The sequence below is a fragment of the Aspergillus brasiliensis genome (assembly GCF_001889945.1).
Source record: "Aspergillus brasiliensis CBS 101740 unplaced genomic scaffold ASPBRscaffold_30, whole genome shotgun sequence".
Classification (NCBI taxonomy): domain Eukaryota; kingdom Fungi; phylum Ascomycota; class Eurotiomycetes; order Eurotiales; family Aspergillaceae; genus Aspergillus; species Aspergillus brasiliensis.
In genome coordinates this window covers 1-13,575 of record NW_027137471.1, presented here as the reverse complement: position 1 = coordinate 13,575, position 13,575 = coordinate 1, and the positions used below count along the sequence as shown (strand labels likewise).

General features: G+C 49.1%; 4 protein-coding genes across 4 annotated transcripts; 2 read left to right on the top strand and 2 right to left on the bottom strand.

The window, feature by feature from the left end:
• Positions 1 to 212: 212 nt before the first annotated feature.
• On the bottom strand, positions 213 to 772 carry ASPBRDRAFT_49479 (uncharacterized protein). The gene has a single exon (XM_067626347.1). The coding sequence runs from the start codon at positions 755 to 757 to the stop codon at positions 587 to 589; it is 171 nt and encodes a 56-aa protein (XP_067473009.1). The 5' UTR covers positions 758 to 772; the 3' UTR covers positions 213 to 586.
• Positions 773 to 2,850: 2,078 nt separating this feature from the next.
• Positions 2,851 to 4,599, top strand: ASPBRDRAFT_139434 (Zn(II)2Cys6 transcription factor; the record flags this gene model as incomplete). The annotated part of the gene is made up of 4 exons (XM_067619091.1): positions 2,851 to 2,910; positions 2,992 to 3,504; positions 3,591 to 3,752; positions 3,814 to 4,599. The coding sequence occupies 4 exons, from the start codon at positions 2,851 to 2,853 to the stop codon at positions 4,597 to 4,599; spliced, it is 1,521 nt and encodes a 506-aa protein (XP_067473008.1).
• A 624-nt stretch (positions 4,600 to 5,223) lies between these two features.
• Positions 5,224 to 6,361, top strand: ASPBRDRAFT_164708 (oxidoreductase, short-chain dehydrogenase/reductase family). The gene has a single exon (XM_067619540.1). The coding sequence runs from the start codon at positions 5,346 to 5,348 to the stop codon at positions 6,336 to 6,338; it is 993 nt and encodes a 330-aa protein (XP_067473007.1). The 5' UTR covers positions 5,224 to 5,345; the 3' UTR covers positions 6,339 to 6,361.
• Positions 6,362 to 11,769: 5,408 nt separating this feature from the next.
• Positions 11,770 to 12,746, bottom strand: ASPBRDRAFT_669478 (uncharacterized protein). Its single transcript, XM_067628815.1, has 2 exons — positions 12,248 to 12,746; positions 11,770 to 12,006 (listed from the first exon to the last, which is right to left on the bottom strand). Exons 1-2 carry the CDS (start codon positions 12,455 to 12,457, stop codon positions 11,818 to 11,820), a joined length of 399 nt encoding a protein of 132 aa, XP_067473006.1. The 5' UTR covers positions 12,458 to 12,746; the 3' UTR covers positions 11,770 to 11,817.
• Between the last annotated feature and the right edge of the window lie 829 nt (positions 12,747 to 13,575).

Genomic DNA, 13,575 nt, shown 5'->3' with positions numbered 1-13,575 from the left:
AATAGCATCTCGATCTTTCACAGTAATACTCACCCTCTGCGTAACCATAATGTCGCCCCCTAGTGTATGCAGCTCCTCCAGGCTGCTCGCTGGCGTATCACCGCGGGCCACGACACGACCCGATAACCGCGAGAAATTGGCATCCTTCCCTCGCACTCGTGAGCGATTCGCCGAGACACCACTGATGGTGTGCATCTGGAATCCGTACGAGTCCCACGAGTACGACGGTTCGGACTTTGAGACCCGCGCTTTGATATCGCGGTACAGTCCGGGACAGCAACCGATGATGACGGCTATTCAAGGTGACGCGTGAGGGGCGTATTCTGGCTGTTCTGGTGGAGAAATCTTACCGACTGAGCCCTCGATGATCCCCCACAAGGCAGCCACACTGGTTCTTTGCGATGAATAAAGTACTCCTTGCTCTCAATCGCCTTCTTGATCCCCACATACCGCCCAGCGGCCAGAACGACCTCGCCCAGCGGCTCCATGACTCCTGGCGCTCTTGGCGGTCCGCCTCCACATCGATCTTCACTTTGTCATACACACTAGGCAGCGTGGTCGCCGAGTACTTCTGCCGCAAGGCCTCCTACCATCCGCGATCATAGATATTCCAGAACTCCTCCTCGCCGTAATACGTATACGCGTAGAACCACTTCATGCCACCCAGTTCGCGCATCCGCCGTTCCAGATCCCGGTTCGCAGCGAAAAACGCATCCGGGTCCGCGGGGCCAAATGGCCAAACACCGATGTTCAGCATCTGCTGCGGCGTGCGGCCGTCCGCCTCGACATCGCCACTGGGCGGATGGAACGTCGGCGAAGGGCTCTGCTTGAGCGGACACAGCCACAGCGGCCAGATATCGGGCTTCTCCTGCGTGGAGGTGAGAGCTCTCCCATTCATATCTAGAGCGTACTTTTTTAGGAGAACGCCACTAACGTGCATTAATCCTACCTCAGTGAAGGGCGACATGAACGAAGTAAGCATAGCAGAGAGCGGACAAAGAGCTTCGCAGCTCCTCTCAAAAGAATTCAGTCGGCAGATCTGTCAGCTTTTCCAGTTCATTGATAGTTTCCCCCAATAGCTGCATGTGGATGGCTCGCCCAGCGGGAGACAGAAGAAAGGGAGATGGCCTTCACACACAGGAAGATTAGCTACGTATCCCTTCTGCTGACAGTACATGGGTGACATAGGACGCAAGTTATAATTATTTCCTTATCTCCAAGGAATTCTCCATGGGATTCTGGCCCTGCGACCACAGTCGCATTGACAAAAAGCCGCCCGCCGACCTCAACAGGACGGGTGAAAAGGAATTTCACGACACTCATGGCCATACGCGTATGGAGCGGTAAAACATCGGTCATGTTAATGTTGACCAAGCCTGGACAGGCCATGTTCAAGACCACCTTGGAAGTGTCGAGTCGCGGCGCCAGACTGCACATGAACATGGCGCACAGAAGCTTGCTGTCGTTGTATCTCTCATTCGGAGAGAAATCTTTTGAGTCCATATGCTCAAGCACCGATTCGCCAGGTCTCATGGGCGCCTTTTTCTTAATGGACGTGGTAAAGTACATGCGACTGCCCACCCAGGTGATGCGGGACGGTTGGCTGACCTCCTCCGCGCTCGCCTTGAGGTATGGCAATAGTTCTGTAATCAAGAGAGCATTTGATAGGTAATTCACTTGGGTAACGTGTTCGTGCCCACTCGGGCTGCGTTCGAGTTTAAGAAGTCCAATACCTGCGTTAAGCAGGAGAATATTGACCGAAGGCACTTCGACGTGCAATGCTTTGGCGAAACTTTGCACACTCTTATAGCTGTCCATATCGAGTTCCAGAACGGTAATCTTTGCGTCCATGTTGATTTGCTGAAGCTCTGTTTTGCAAGCTTCGCCTTTGAGACTTTCCTCACGGCGAGAACAAGGTGAGAGACACGGAGCCGTAGCAATTGGCGAGCTGCCTCCAAGCCAATACCTGCTTAGCTCCCGTAATCAAGGCTGTTTCGACATGGATGTCGATATCTGGAGGCAGCGAGGTAACTTCTGGCTGTGGGAAGTTCACCTTGCTAGGGGTGAATTGTGAGGTGCAAACGCCGAAAAGAAGTGCAGAAGATCGCCACCTTCACCTAGTGCCTGGAACGCTAAGTGCATACTTTCCACCTAGTCGCATGGGAATAGTACACAGAAGACAGGTCTGGATTCTGCCTGATAGCGTTTATCGGCACCCGACCACGTAACTCCTCCGGCTTCGTAATGTTCCGGCGTTCCGAGGACTGTGGTATGCTAACGTGCTAAACTTTCAGCATGAACTACCCGTCGTAGACGAGATTAGAAAGCCGATCTCATATTGGATGGTTTATCTGCGGGTCGTTGAATTGCGTGTGCAGCTGCCATGGTCAGGAAGCTCACCTCCATTTCATTCCAGGATCGCCCATTCATCTATCTCACTTGGCTGCGGTAGGAGGAGTGGCTATCTTATTGGAGGGGCTGGGCACTCCCCACCACGCCCAATTCTGGTTCTGCAACCTAGCTTTCATTGGACTCGATTAGAATCAAAGAGTAGACGCGTACTTGGCTCCTGCTGTGCCAGTCTACATCCCCTAACTGATTTGTTCATATTCTTATCACTGTATGTATGTTGCTTCTACTGCTCAGAATTATTGTACGTTAGACCATCTGCCTCCAGTTGACCGAGTAGGGAAGTAGAGGATAAGGAAGAGCCATGGTACTTAAAACGCCTAGCCATGATTACGTCAGAAGTGCGTATACGGATGCTATGGACAGCCGTAGCAAGCTATTAGCCCGACCTGAATGGGTTGCGGGCTAGTGCCGCATCTACAGAGAGTAGTTCCTTCAGCCATGGTTAACACAGGTAAGCGCTCAGGGTGTTGCTTCGCGTGCCGTCGGCGTCGAGTTAAGGTATTTTCACCTATTTGACTGTGCAGTCCCAAGGTGTCCTAAGGTGTCCCCGGCTGACAGTGGATTCTTTCTCTAATTCAGTGTGATTTGGAAAAGCCATGCTGTCGGCGTTGCATGGACAGCGGACGCGTATGTCCTGGCTATCCCGAAGTCTGGGACCTCATGCTTCGCATGCAGAATAATCAGGTTGAGAAAAAAGTGCAGGCGCGGGTTGAGAAAGTGCTCAAAACTAGGAGAAGAGAGCGATTTAGAGGAAGAACACCCATAGCCAGTATTCCGCAAGGAGTCCACATCCCTGTTGAGGTTCTCAGCTGGAACCAATTCTGCAGCGATTATGCTATGGGCTCTGGTATCACTTTCTTCAACATACTCCCCGGGTATTATACTGACAGCGCACCGACGTGTTGCCGGGAAGCGGTGCACGCTGTCGCGCTAGCTAGCTTCGCCCGCAAATTGCGTGAGTCGGAACTGATGGCTCGAGCGAGACAGCACTACAGCAAAGCGATTGTGGCACTGAATGTCGCTCTGAACGACCCGGTTTTGACTGCGGACGATTCTGTTCTGGTTACTCTGCTGTTGTTTTCACTCTTTGAGGTGAGCTTCGCTCTCAGGCTTTTCCCTCTCAGAATCTCTAGAGTGGGCTTATTGATCTGATACTCTGACACTAAAATGCTCTTTAGACAATTGTTCCAGATTACTTGGAGAATAATATGCTATTGGATTCTGATTTTCGCTGCCATATCCACTTTCGTGGGGCAATAATGCTACTCCGATGGCGCTTCGAGAATGGAAGGCATTCTGTACTGGATAGGCGTATTCTTGCATTCTTCTCCCATATCTGTGTATGAGTCGACCCGATCCCCAGGCCCTCCGAAGCTAGGTAAAACTAATGTTAATGTTCAGTTTATGAGTACGTTTGTCGACTATGAGCTCAGCCATGCGAAGTGGTTCTCCTTCAAGGAATTGACGGCTCCGTGGACGAGCGACCCTCTTTTGGAGCCAGTACTTAGTCGGGCAATCCATTTCAAAAGGCGGGCTCAAATTCAATTCACTGTAACGGGTTCCCAATCACCCAGATTGGAGGTACTACCGCAGCTAATCAGGGATGGTTCCACCATCAGCGAGGAGCTTGAAGCGGCAGCCATCAGCGTTAGACGCACTTCCGATCCGAATATGCCTTCACATCAGCAACTGACAGCATTCAATGGCATGTTTGAAGTGTCCACCAAAACAACGGAGGCGATAGTGAGAAGCCTATACCGGACTGTCAGATACCGTGTGGTCGAGTTGGTCCGTGACCTTGTGGCTCGCATAGGGGACGGAGAAGATTACAGCGCTAGCTGCGAATTCGACAGTCAGGTTTGCTCGTCAGAAGAGCTCGCTATGATCCTTGAACAGATCCATGGGGATATTTGCGCTGTTCTTGGCCTCGATCCTGAGCACCATGCTGGCGACGACAATCAGGGAATGGCTCATCGAGTGTTTGGAATGTTCTTCCCCATAACAGTCCTGATGTTCTCATCGTCAGCTGGGGAACAAAAACGAGTGTGGTTTCAAGAGAAACTACGATGCATGGGTGAGAAGACTGGACTGGGCCTGGCAACATGGGCAGCACAAAAGTGGAATAGCCACCTCTGTATCCCATACGAATCCGCCAATTTTCGAACTCCAATATCCAACTACCATTAGCTCAATCGTAATAAGAATTTATATATTCAGAATATACATCTGTATTATAATTATATTTGAATGAATACATAATCTGCAATACTAGTGCGAGATAAATAACCTAATGATACAACGTAATATAGTTTACTCAGGAATAGATGTTATATTTTAAAATCTCAGATATTAAGATCAAATCTACTCCAGTATACCAATTCAGAGAAAATAAAATTGACCAGGCATAGTTTGATTGAGAGGAGCTCAAGGACTGGATTGATATAGGATACAGAGGTGGCTATTCCTATTGTGTGGCCATTTCACGCGTGAGTACATTAACTTCTACGGAGCATAGTATATCGATGATGTAGCCAAATGCTCGCACGAAGAACCCGAAATAGTTTAGCGCGTTCAGAACCTCCTGACAGCCACGGTTAACCCCCTCAGTCTTATCTCCATCTAGGCCCACGCCTCCGACATCTACCTAGCACTCCTTGGCAGGAATTACTCCCTCAGTAACACCCACATAGCGGCGTCATTATGTCGTTCCATTCGTTCGCACGAAGGACCTGAAATGGTTTAGCGATCTTTCTTCTATCGGATTCCCTCCGGCCCAGCCGATGGAATAGGTACAAAACCATGTCGTGAAATAGTAACTATAAAAGGGCCATGATCTGCCATTAGAACCTGTCGTAGCATCCTCAACTTTATCACTCTTGGTGTGAGAGCTTTCGAAAATTGTCCTGGGCTTACTTCGTACGCATTTGCCAACCATGATACCCATCTGCAACCAAGAGACCAGAGCCAGTGAGCTTGTACGCCACTACGCCCCTCAAATCGCTGGAAAGATTATTCTCATTACGGGTGTCTCCCCAGGAAGTCTCGGCGAAAGCTTTGTGAAGCAAGTCGCCGTGGCACAGCCTGCTATGTTCATCCTCGCTAGCCGCTCGACCTCCAAGATGCAGACCTTCATCGACGAGCTAGGCACAGCATACCCAAGCATCAAGGTCAAACCACTCTACCTGAACCTCCTCTCGTTTGCCGACGTCCGGAAAGCGGCAGAGACAGTCAATTCCTGGACTGACGTGCCTCACATCGACGTCTTGGTCAATAACGCTGGCATTATGGCGGTACCATACAATCGGACCGAGGACGGCTTCGAAAGCCAATTCCAAACAAACCACCTCAGCCACTTCCTCTTCACCAATCTCCTCATGGGGAAGATCCTGGCCTCGAAGACCCCACGCATCGTGGTTGTCTCTAGCGGCGTGCACCGCGTTGGCCACATCCGCTGGTCTGATCCGAACTTCAACGGGGGCAAACACTACCAGCGCTGGCTAGGATACGGCCAGTCCAAGACGGCCAACGCCTTGATGGGCGTCTCGCTGGCCGAGAAACTCGGCTACCGCGGCCTCCTCGTCTTTCCGATATGTCCGGGGGTCAGTTTGACGAACCTCGCAGCGCACGGGAGTGCCGATTTGGCAGCGTTCTCTGCGGACCTCACTGATATGGATAATATCTATGGCAATAAGTGGCTATGGGGCATGGCCGAGATGAAGATCAAAGACTTGGATCAGGGAGCTGCCACACATGTTTTTGCTGCGTTTGACACCAGTATTGCGGAGCGGAATGGTGCCTTCCTAAGCGATTGCCATGTTGCAGATCCTGACAAGGAAGAAGTGTACTCGTGGGCAACAAGCAAGGTCGACGCAGAGAGGCTATGGAGAATGAGTGAGAGGCTTGTCGGTCAGGAGTTCAAATATTAGGAAAGACCGGCTGCCCAGCTGAGTGAGCCTTCGTATTTTACGTGGGCGAGATCTGAACGAGTATTTTAGTTTGCGGACCGTTCTAAGTGATACGCTGTTGGTTTCGCTGGTTTCGTGGGGCGCTTAGGTTTGGTGCCGATGTACCTAGAATAACTACGCCGTGGACAAGACAATTAAAGCGGTACACACGTTACTAACCTGACCCTAGCAAAGGCTGCAGCGAAAGCCATGAGAAGGTGGTCTATAATATTTTTTTCTCAAAGATATCTCATCAAACTTAAGAAGTACCTCGGCCGTCGATCAGCCAAGGATAATATCACGGGTTGGGACGATGATATCGCGCACTTAATCTTACGGAATGCCCTACCGTACAAAATGGCTTGGCCCGTCCAACTAGGTGGTGTCTGCTGTTTACTACATAGGATCACCAAATACAAGGCATGCTTCATCATGTGAGTTGTTACGCCATCCATGTAGAACACCACGAGTGGGACGGAGGTAGAAGTCCAGATTGATCCATTCTCTGCGTTTCCACGAACCTTGTCCTGAGCTATCCGTGCTATCCGTGCTATCGATTTAGAGAACGACAGTGATTCATCTTGCACTAGCGAGGCAACTTCCGACGTCGCTCGTCAGCCTTATGTACAACCACCACTGCAAGCGGAGATTGTCTCGACCGAACAGGTGAAACAATTTGAAATCCTGTGAAGTTTTCGAAATAAGCGCGTCGCTACTACGTGGAAGCATTATGAGCCGGAGGTAAGGGCTGATGGCCATGCTTTTCATGGAAGCAATCCCCATATTTACGGAGCAAGCCGACATCCGCGATATGAGTATCAGATAACTCGGAATTCCAGAACAGGATACGAGCTGGAAATCATCGCTTAATGACGCACGTTCTGCACCTTGACAAACTGAGCCGGTCGGACAGCAAGCTGTGGGCAACGGTGACAGTACATTGTGATATCACAAATAATCAAACCAAAGTTACGAGGCCGCACATTTTATGGAAGGACCACCTTGTTCCGATGAGCATGGAATTGAAGACCAGCGCCCAACGCTACGATCCCTTCACGTGATCATGTCTCTGGGTTTACTGTTCCATACACAGAAGATTGTGGTTCGTCTAGGGTGGTTGTCTATGCCTGGAGGGCCCTCCAAAATTTGTCTGGGTGAAAAGATTGTAAATAGGGGACTTTGACCGTACCAGCTGATGATATTTTTGTGCAGACCCACCACCACCGCCTTCCCTTTCTACGGCGTATGCTCTCCTATGTCGAATGAATTCGCCCCTTTCAAAGCTAGGGCTTGTCTCTGTTTCGGGTCGTCGACAGCGGTGCTACTTCAGTGTGATCATTCTTCCCACCGGCAGCGTCCATCGCGCCAGGCCAGAAAGCCTCGCCGGATCTGATATCCAATGGCCAATGGAAGGAATGAGAATGACGTGTGGAAAGTAAATCGTTCCAGACAACCGGGTGAGCATGACCGATGACGCTGGATCGCTGCGACCGTTGCAATGCCTGGGTAAGATGGAATTGGATCGCCAAAATCTCTATCGTTCGCCCGGGTATGATGTTTGCGCATTAGAATACCGTGCGATGGAACTGTAGGCTTTCGTTGACTACCCGGTTCAGCGGAGAGACGGGCTCGATGTAACTGTTGCTGATTCTTTGCGGAGAAATACCCCGCTAGCTAGTATGGTGGATTGAAGTGAATGGTTCGAACGGAATGATGCCCGGGCAACTCAGATCCCCTCCTGCCAGCAAAATGCAAATGGGGAGAGTCACAGCCACATGAAATGGTTTATGGCGTATAGGCGCGAAGACACCTCATTATAGGAAATCACCTACCGCATAACCGACAGCAGAATCGCATGGGTGATTTACTGGTCTGAGGTGGGCCCAGAGGACCAAGCAGTCTGTTGCTGGCGGCTCTCTGTGTGAAGCCTCAGTCCATGTAGAAGACTGAATGGGATGAATAATTGACTGAAAGCAAGGAGACGGTGAAGTTAACGGTATGCTAACGGTCTGACGGAGCCTGTGAGTTGAAAGGTCATCGGTGACCCGACCAGACCTGCAAGGAAAATACCCGAGCAAGACCGCAGAAATCTAGAGCAGTCCCACATGATCGCTGCGATGACCAGCTATCTGGTTGAAACACGGTCACGACATAGAGATATGCCGCCACTCTGTTTTCTTCCCTTTAAACGACTTGAACAATATCATCGTGAGTTGGATGGTTATGATAGGGCTCAAACCTCCTAGCACGCACGGAATTTCGAGTCCTGGCCGTCGACGAAATGATTGTTGGATGTCGAGGACCGTCCGGGCATCTTCGTGCTTCCAGGTGGATCTGGGTCCAGCACACTCTCTGCCTCGGACTATGTATGTACAGAGTAGTCTGTTCTTTACTTTACACCAGAACAACCTCTCCTTGCTATCTTACCCGGGCGATGACCGAGGCCGCGTTGGTAAATGGTGATTGATCGGGCATGTTTCCTTGGGTATCTGCAATGCTATCTACACGATTTTCACTTGCTTCCTTTATCTTACGGCATACCGCGTTTGGTTGGGCTTTCCTTCCCAGCGGACGCATGCCGCTGGTAAACTGGACGTCAGAAATGCCCGTCGCGTTATTTTGAACGTTATTCTGAACCGCAACCGTCTCCCAACGAACAAGCGGTTGTTTGTGCGTGATAGAATACGCCATGGTATGTAGCCGTGGACTTTCATTAGGGACGCGACTCGCCGGCGAGACAACAGTCAAGCATCTGGCCCATCACCGAATCTTTTTGGAAAAGAGTCACACTGTAGAAGACCGGGCGATTTCTTTCCGAGGAGGGCAAGTCGAAGTGGCTCGGGGCCCTGCCGGTTCCCAGGAAGAATAAAACGATGCCCGGGCAACTTCCCGCTCATTGTTGACGGTTCATGGATGCTTGGCTTTTACCACTACGTCATCTGGCCATAAAATGAAGCAGCAAATCGTTGACTTGGCGCTCGCAGAACCGAAGCAAATTTCCGACACTAATTCAAAATCTAGAGGTGGAAGTAATATTCTGGGTTCCTCAGTACCCATTATATGTGCTGTTACTAGGTTCTATCTATATAGGTTGCAAATGAATAACATTTTTTAGGCGAAGTTTCCATAAGGCTATTATCTGGGGGATGGCAAGACCAGTTCTAATATATACTAGATCTCCTAGTACTCAGACCAATTTAGTGCTACTAAGATAATATATATAAGATCTTTTTAGTTTTATACTATCTAGTTAGATAAAATGAATTAAAAGCAACTTCACCAGTACATAGTTTCTAGAATACTAAGATCCTAAGATTATATCTCAAAGCTCAAGAAAATACCATACTATTATTTTAGATTTTCTTTTACTCCCAGGAACCTATCTAAGTCTCTAGAGAACTATCTTTTATATCCTAAGAAATATACTTGAGGTCCAAGGAGGCCAAAAGAGCCTATGATCAGACTGCTTATCCACAAGAGCCACGGAGGCCAAACCACTGATTATTACTATGCTTGATACTTTCTTGCTTGCCCGCTGCTTGCCCTGCCCATTGTCTAGATAGTTCGCTCATAAATCTTGTCAAATTACATGCAAAGCTACATAGATAACCACATTCCCTTACTCTCGCGGTCATTCTTGTGGGGAACGCATTGAAGAGAACCACATGGTCAGTTTAACCAGTGCCATGATTTGGAACGTGCATTTTATGAATCCTATTCACAAACAGGGTCTGAACCCTCTCGAGGATATGAATCTTAAGAGACTCATTCATTTACAAAGGATGACCATCTATCCTAAATATGGAGGACTATAGAGAAGGTGTATGTATAGGCATACATGAACTAGTAGCTATCAACTGCTCGACTACCAGGGTATGAAGGGTGCGTGGTTGACGTGGCTGACGCTGCATGGGTGGCAGACTGTTGTCAGATATGTAGTTTAACCCATCCAGGAAGTAGATAGCATACCTTCGTCGAGCAAATTGACTTCTCACTACCTTGAATCGATGATGAGGCGGCACTACCGTATAATGCTAGTCAGTCTTTGATCTCTTCTGCTTGGGTTGCATGCCTGTACACCATGTCCATGACCTTCCTTAATAGTGCGGCCTAGGCCGCCCATAAAGATTAGGGAAGCTGGTGGAGCAAAGTGGGTAATTGCTTCTTTCCCCCCACCCCCCCAACTAACACAGCATGTATAGTCGACCCTGCGTGGAGCAGAACCAGAGTAAAGAGGAATGTGGGCAAGACCGATAACCAGTGACTGGCTAGTACTAGCCGGTCAGATACAAATTAAATAACCGGGGTTATCATTGAAAGAGTGCAGACTGTAGAAGGGCAGTCAGATTGTAGCAGGCTCGGGATTCCGCTTGAGAGGGGCGCATCTTACTATTTTGCAACGATTGACAAGAGTTCTCACCGTCCTGTCAATCTGTAGTTAACATACGGGGCTCTTACAAAGTACAGATGTCTGTTACAAGACGCGAAGTGTCTGGTCCCTGTGGCGCAGGGTATTGAAACAGCTCAAGTATTACACCAGTCAGCGCCAATATCTTACCATCCATATCACTTGCAAAGAATACCGTGATAGACGTAGCTGCCCACGTGCCATGTTCGCCCTTATATGTCGAAAGGGAACGAGAAGAGCTTCCTACTGCTGTGCTTCCCGGTGGAAGAAGTATTCATGAACAGGATCTGTAGGCCCTTCACTGCTCTCGAACAGCTCCACAGAGGAATAGGTCTTGAACGTGGAGCTTGTAAGTTAGCCACTACTTGGAAAGAACCTCAATTCTCCATAATATGCCATATTGCCAGACCTAGCCGTCTCGTATCGCTTGCCTGGGCTTCACCGCCCATACAAAGTAGGCAGAGCGAGCAGCCCCTGCACCCCTCTGGACGACGCGGATTTCAACCTCCGAACATCAAAATAGCGGCCAAAGATTGACCACAAACATGGCCATCATTCTGACAGTTTTAGATTGAATTCAAGTCCTTGCAACTGTCCAGAGCAAGCGGTAGATTACGCAGTAATTCAGACACATGCATCTTTGACACATACTTTGCAAGGATTACTTAGACAGTACTTCAAATGGGCACAATTTCATTACCACTGGCATCTCCTCATCAATTGTCTCTAGCCTTGGGTGCCAGTGTATCTTCAAGTATGACATGTGGAGCTTTTCGTAATTCTGAGACGGGCTGGAGGTACGACCACGAGCTCTCATCGAGGTGAAGATTTGGTGCACGTGAAACATGATGGTGTCAGATTGGTCGGATGATTTGCATTCAGTGGTCCAGTGGAACATTGGTCAAGGAGTCTCATGCTTAAGCGTTCATGTCTCTTAGATTTAACTGCTTCTTTCGTATACACGGGAAATCCGAAGGTTTCCTTTGTAGTCATTATCTGTCCATAGCCTGTGATTTGAGGTGTAATCTCCTGGCAAGACTGTGCCATTGATGGCTACCTCATTTTCCCGGAATATTCAATGGAACAGCTTAGCTTGAATTGAGACGAGAAATCAAGCAGTAGCCGTGTCTTCCCCATATGAAGGGGGTACCTGTCCAGTTTATATGGCAAAAGTACTCCGAAAAGAGTGACACCAGCCTGACGCATTATGTGCATCGTCACCATATCAGTCGTCTTGTCTAACTCAGCTTAGATGCTGTGTAATAACGAGCGTCCGTGGCCGCTGGTGTTCATCCGGGAGCGTGGCGATTTGCTCGGCGTGTTCAGTAGGCAATGCAGAACTCAACCCTGCCTTATTAGCCCTGATAAAGTACTCGGTGACGGGTCAAGCGGTCCGAGCGTGGACAGAGCTGCTAAAATACAAGTTCTTGATATGTATATGGCCATGTATAAACGCGCCTAAATTGTCAATATCGATAGTGACTCTCAGACTGACGTTTGCCAATGACTTCCATATAAGTCTCTCCGATAATTGAATGGTCTCCATGTCTATCTGAAGATTCCGGAGTTCAGCGAAGAGGAGCATGGGCAGATACGCCGGCTCATTGGTGATAAGCCGAATTTCTTGCTGAGCGGGCAGGATTGGAGTTTCGAGAGTCTGCGCCCGTGACTGCAGTTGTAAAGTGTCGTTCATGGACCTTGTGAACAACGGCGATCCTTGGTCGTACCGTTAACGGCCTCAGGCTTCGATCCCGACGGATCAAATTCGACAGATCGCCATCTGTATGGTCTGCTCTCCCAATTTACAAGGCTTTGACGAATACAGACAGGCTGGCTCGCCCAAGGATTGCGCTGAAATGCTCCAGGTTTTCTCTGTGGCACACAACGCTACAGAACAAGAACTCTGTAGCGAGCCGACACCACTTTCGACAGACACGATGGCATACCTTGAGAGCCTCAGAGCCAACTGCTCGGAGTATTTCACAGACGGCTTCCTTGATTCTTCAGTACACTGTCGGATTTCGGGTGGCTTTGTTCGTTCCAACCTCAGGGCCACGTTGAATGTGGACGATATGTCGACTGCATCTTCATGTCATACACAATCATATCTTCTGTTATGTTCTACAATTCTGATCAGCCCTGATGGCTGGGAGGTGTTCGACATGCACCGCGTTAAGGCCTTCCATTGGTCGTTTCCGTAGGGTAAGAAAGTCTTGCTTACCTTCCCGTCTTCTGGGCGCTGTTGGGGCTCTGCCCCTAGCCTCTGTGTGGATTGCGCCCCCGCTTTCTGGAGCTCTATGGTATCTCTTATTAAGGAGATCTCCTGAGGCAGCGAGCCATGTCCCGAAGCACCAGGTAAATTCCGTAGTAGCCGGACGAGAGAACGACTAGGAAGAGGACTCGGGCACAATTGCCACCAATGGCCTCGACAAGGCTTGTAGTTCAGCCTGGAGAAGTGGTACATGTGAGGTTCTTTAGGAAAACCTAATTAGTGCACGCCTGCATGTTCCCGTTAAACGCAACAAGCCTGCGGTGAATTCACCAACCAGTCAATATTGCGTATGCTTCATTTGAGCGTCCCAGGAAGGTGTATGGGTCGCCAGGTCGCCAGGTCGTATGTATTTTCAGTCCCTACCAGTAATAAACCTAATTGTAACTGGTAAAGACCATCGGAAAAACTAGATTGTAAAAATACATTGTCTCATTAGGTCGCCTACCTGGCGAGATTATGTATTTTTAGTATTTTTGATTAATTACTACCAAGAAGAATTATAAATACTAATAAAAACCAGGAATTTACGACCTATGGAG

Excerpts from the sequence above, each read along its gene's own strand:
- ASPBRDRAFT_49479 (XM_067626347.1), bottom strand. The coding sequence starts at position 757 with ATGCTGAACATCGGTGTTTGGCCATTTGGCCCCGCGGACCCGGATGCG.
- ASPBRDRAFT_164708 (XM_067619540.1), top strand. The coding sequence starts at position 5,346 with ATGATACCCATCTGCAACCAAGAGACCAGAGCCAGTGAGCTTGTACGC.
- ASPBRDRAFT_669478 (XM_067628815.1), bottom strand. The coding sequence starts at position 12,457 with ATGAACGACACTTTACAACTGCAGTCACGGGCGCAGACTCTCGAAACT. Across the intron at positions 12,007-12,247 it reads TGGCAAACGTCAGTCTGAGA|TTAGACAAGACGACTGATAT; the intron begins GTCACTATCGAT and ends ATCTAAGCTGAG.